Source organism: Triticum dicoccoides, chromosome 4A (genome assembly GCF_002162155.2).
Source record: "Triticum dicoccoides isolate Atlit2015 ecotype Zavitan chromosome 4A, WEW_v2.0, whole genome shotgun sequence".
In the NCBI taxonomy this organism is placed as follows: domain Eukaryota; kingdom Viridiplantae; phylum Streptophyta; class Magnoliopsida; order Poales; family Poaceae; genus Triticum; species Triticum dicoccoides.
The window spans coordinates 571,101,978-571,106,688 of NC_041386.1; the positions used below are offsets into that span (position 1 = coordinate 571,101,978).

Here is a 4,711-nt window from a genome sequence, read left to right on the forward strand (position 1 = left end):
GTTGTTCACTCTGATAGGCATTCCCCCCTGATCCAGGCTTTAACAGATGCTATCACTCATGTAAAATATTTTGAAGAGAAATGAATGGCACCTTGAGCGCCTTTGCTTGTTCGAAATAAAGAGGAAAAGGCGCCTAGTAAGTCTAGATATAGATATCTATGGATAAATATCTACTATGGTACGGTAGAGTCCCAGACACATAAATAGGTGGAAGAGTCCCAGACACATGAATAAGATGGATTCCACTCGACAGAGCACAGCAAGCAAGACAAGTTAAGCGCAGATCTCACCTGCTCGATGGCCTCGTCCATGTTTGTCTGTTTGACATCGAGAGTGGGGATGAAACCAGTGGCAGTTAGTATCTCAGAAGGTGATGAATAGCTTAGCTTAGTGCAAAATCAAGGATTTTATATACAAAAGACAGGCACCAGGCTAAACAAACTTCAGATTATTCAAGGACAAGGAGGCCTACAGATAATTACAGGTTCGATTGTACAATGACGCACAGAGCACGCTGCTTGAAAACGTTAACGTCAGCTCCATCACTCAGTCTTCCCCACCTTGTGGACCTTGTGGATCCCTGGAAGCTCGCCTGAACCATGTCTTGAAGGCGGTAACCAAATGCTGGCAGTCATCCACGTTGCGAGTTGAGAACCCGAGGCATTGTTGCAGCAGCTCCTGAGCATCCGGGACAGACAAAGTGGAGATGATCTTAAGAAATGTCTCCTCCAGCTCTTGGCAGTTTGACGATTTGTATCCACTGTGCATAGGTTGGGTGATGTCCCTGCAGACATTCAGGACAGGAAGCCAACTTTTGACAAGCTTCATCCTCACCTGAGAAATAGAGGTGACACATGAGAGCCCAAACCCAGTGGTATACAACAATAATGCTACAAGCATAAACTTGATGTAGTGCAGTCTAAGAGTTTTTATAAGAAATCTGGCAACAGAGAGCTAGAAGATGTCCAGAATATATAAATTGCCAGTTCTGTTTTGTTGTAGATCAAGATAATTGGCAGGGTCACAAGAAGTGCTACATTCCGATACATCAAACTATTCAGAGACTGATCATTTTCTCAAATTTTATGCTGAACTAAAAACTGCAGTGGCTGTGCACACTGGATGCCAAGCAGGTGGTGGAATGAAAGATGGCACAGCAAGCAATTAGTTAGCGTCCAAATGGGTGTGACAAAATACAACTAAGGCCACGCTTGGATGCGGTGTAATCAAATACAGACGTATTTAGTTTACACATGCATCTTACCGGCGACTAGCAGATTTCCAGTTGGAAACAAAACGATGGGCGGAGATCTGTGTCTTTTCTACAGCGGTATTTGAGACGAAATGGTAATCCAAACAAGGCCTAATTGCAGGCTCAGGCAGGACACTTTAAACATAAACAAGTTCATATAGCAGATATAGATGCAAAAAGCTGCATGAGCAGATAATACCAAGGATCGATTTTACAGTGAATTATATCATGAACATTGTGCACAGAGCCAACCAAGAGCCCACTTGTAAGATTCGAACGACTAATGGCACTAGATAGCATGTGGAAAGGGTTAGATTGAAAGTCCCCATAAGTCTTGATGTTTTCAGGAGCAAAATCCACTAGCTTATGAATTTACGATACACAACATGGGGGAGTCTCTACATTCAATTGATACGAATAAAATGGTGCTTGTGACTTTAGGACATCTGCTAGGATGACCTACTAAAAAAAGCCCATACCACCTATTTCTATTCGGATGGCCCTGCTAGCCCTTGACCATAAATACTTGAGATGGATCTGGCAGGCTTAAAGAAAGAAACTCCACTGGGCCTGGCTGAAAATGCACAAGTGTGCATGACTAACAATATTCCATTGTAAAGCTAAACAGGAAAGAGGAACCACTCATCCTAACCATTTGCTCTCAAAAATTACCACTTCACTTACTAAAGAAAATCTTAGACCATCTCCATTCACCAATAGCTCGAACCAGTTCGAAGGGCGTGTTTTCACCATACTGTGCATTATCTTATTGGACCCAACGGATATTTGCAGAAGTAACTTTCTATTCACCTAAAGGCATGAATTACCCAAATCTTGATTCATCCTCATAAAAGCTTTCCATCTGAATAGATTCTGCTACCTATCTATCCTCTACAAGACCCTCCACCTATTTTTCTAATTAGATACCTTTCATTCAACTCTTAACCAGTTCCAGTTCCCACCACAAACATATTTCTATATCAACCAATCAACTCCTTTATTAGAAGAATTCCACCAGAATTTTGCCTAGAACACATGCAAGCTTCCAGGTCATCATAGGGTCTCCGTTACTATAAGAACTTGGAAATGCATTCTATTAGTGCAAGAAGTGAATGGAACTCTATTACTGCAAGCACCAGCACATTAATACTTCAAAAAGTTCTATCATGTTCTAGGTGAGTCTTCAACATAAGTACAGATGGTCAATCCTACAGAAAATGTGACCTAAAAGTACACCAGAATCAACCAGGAAACCACCATGATTACGGGAATGGGAACCTACAGCCTTATGTCATATCCAGATGCAAGTCATGGCTCAAGTATAAAGAATGGAGTACACTTATTGATATTTTGTGCTAAGATTTAACAAAATGTCAATATCACTAATTCACTAACTTATATCTGTGAAAGCATTCCATCAATAAATTATAGCAAAAGCTGAGGCAGAGTTAGGTATTCAAATATAGCATGAGATCATTTCCACAGGTAAGCTACTGCACATGTACACTCACACAAAGACATAGTACTTAGATACGATAATATCTAACCACGAACACTGTAGCAAATCATCTAGCATGAGAATACCAGAGTATCTGATGTCACATATGGATAACTCACTGACTGATTTGCAACAGAATCAAGTGATCATATTGGAAGTTAGGCACTTAGCATCGTAGCATATTTCAAGAAGTACTAACATCTACTCCCTCCGTTTCTAAATATTTGTCTTTCTAGAGATTTCAAATGGTCACCACATACGGATGTATATAGACATATTTTAGAGTGTAGATTCACTCATTTTGCTCCGTATGTAGTCACCATTTGAAACCTCTAAAAAGACAAATATTTAGGAACGGAGGGAGTATGATAGACTTAAGATGGAGATATGTCATCTTGCAGACTAACCTGCCGAGGAACCAGTGTCTCCCCAATCATAACTGAATGAGCGAGCCTGAGGGTGCATCTGGTCACAAGCATCGGGAGCCCAGGAGCCATGTTCCTCCACATGTCAGCATCATTGAGCAACTTCTGCAAGTCAGCAGCAAGCGCAACCTGCTCGCTCCAAAGCTTCACCGCGTTATCAGCCACCCTCATGTCCACCATCCTCTCAATGAGCCAGAGCAGATGCTTCACATTCAGGACCGCCGAGTGCAGGTTCAACTTCTGTATCGCCTCTCGCTCGTCGCTGTCGACGGCAATCCTGAAGTCGGGGCTGGCGTACTTCCCCAGGAGCTCCTTCACGGTGTCGAGCCGGGAGAGGAACGCCTCGTCGAGCACCTTGTGCACGCAGTCGCGGGAGGGGTAGTCCTTGAGGAGCATCGCCACGAACGCCTTGGTGGCGGCGGGGACGGGGTGGCCGTGGATGGCGGAATGGATCAGGCCGTGCAGCATGGCCTCCGAGGGCGACCTGGCGGCCGCCTCGCCCGCGGCGGCGGCGGGGGGGAGGGAGACCCTGGCGAGGAGGTCGGCGGCCTCGTCGCCGGGGAGGAGCGGCGCGAGGTCCAGCACGCGAGCCTCCTCCTCCTCGGACCAGGGCACGGCCTCGAGGAAGCGGATGCAGGCCTCGACGCAGGCGTCGAAGAGGAGCTGCAGCGCGACGGGGAGGATGTCGAGGGCGTCGGCGGGGGAGCGGATGGCGCCCGCGAAGTCGAGCGTGTGGAGGAGGCGGACGACCTCGACGTGGGCGTGGAAGGGGCGGGCGCAGGAGGGCGCGGCGGGGACGGCGAGGGAGAGGCGGCCGGCGGGGGAGGAGGACGGGTCGGGGCACCAGCGGTCGGAGAGGAGCGCCGCGAAGTAGCGGGAGCGGAGGAGGGATGCCGAGGAGACGTGGAGGTCGAGGAAGGCGGCGGGGTCGGGCTTGACGTCGGCGTCGTCGGCGGAGGAGGGGTCGAGGTGGAGGCGGAGGAGGAGGTCGGCGCCGGGGAACGAGAGCGGCGGGGAGGAGGCGGAGGCGGCGACGGGGCGCGGGGGCGACGCCGGCGACGAGAGGGAGGAGAGGCGGGAGCTGCTCGCCGAGCGCTGGCGCTTGCGGAGCGACATTGCCGTCGGGTGTCGGGGAATTGGGGATTTTTTTTCTTCTTTTCTTCCGGTTGGTTGCGCTCCGGGGACGGGGACGGCGAGGAGGGGAGGGGAGGGTCCGCGGTGGAGTGCGTCGGTTAATCGGCTGCTCTGTTTTTTTTTCTTTTTTGAGGGTGGCTGCTCTGTTTTTGGAGGGGACACGACAAAGGGAAGCAGGGGAATGGATTAGGATGAGGAGGATCCATCTGGATGATGACACCCCATTAATATCTCCTGCAAAATGTTGTCCACCAATATCTCTTTTTCTTTTGCAAATTAAAATAAATTAAATTACCCCATTTATGGGGTGGTAAAATGAAAACACCCCATTGACTATCCTTGAAAAAAAAGGCACCACATTGATAACTCTTGAAAGTAAAATTTTAAAAACCATCAATATGG

General features: G+C 48.0%; 1 protein-coding gene across 1 annotated transcript; it reads right to left on the reverse strand.

The window, feature by feature from the left end:
• Positions 1 to 355: 355 nt before the first annotated feature.
• On the reverse strand, positions 356 to 4,426 carry LOC119286837 (BTB/POZ domain-containing protein At1g63850-like). The gene is made up of 2 exons (XM_037566303.1): positions 3,158 to 4,426; positions 356 to 834 (listed from the first exon to the last, which is right to left on the reverse strand). Exons 1-2 carry the CDS (start codon positions 4,289 to 4,291, stop codon positions 547 to 549), a joined length of 1,422 nt encoding a protein of 473 aa, XP_037422200.1. The 5' UTR covers positions 4,292 to 4,426; the 3' UTR covers positions 356 to 546.
• Positions 4,427 to 4,711: the final 285 nt, after the last annotated feature.

Coding starts and splice junctions, on each gene's coding strand:
- LOC119286837 (XM_037566303.1), bottom strand. CDS start 4,291: ATGTCGCTCCGCAAGCGCCAGCGCTCGGCGAGCAGCTCCCGCCTCTCC. Junction 835..3,157: donor AGACACTGGTTCCTCGGCAG/GTTAGTCTGCAA, acceptor TCTATTTCTCAG/GTGAGGATGAAGCTTGTCAA.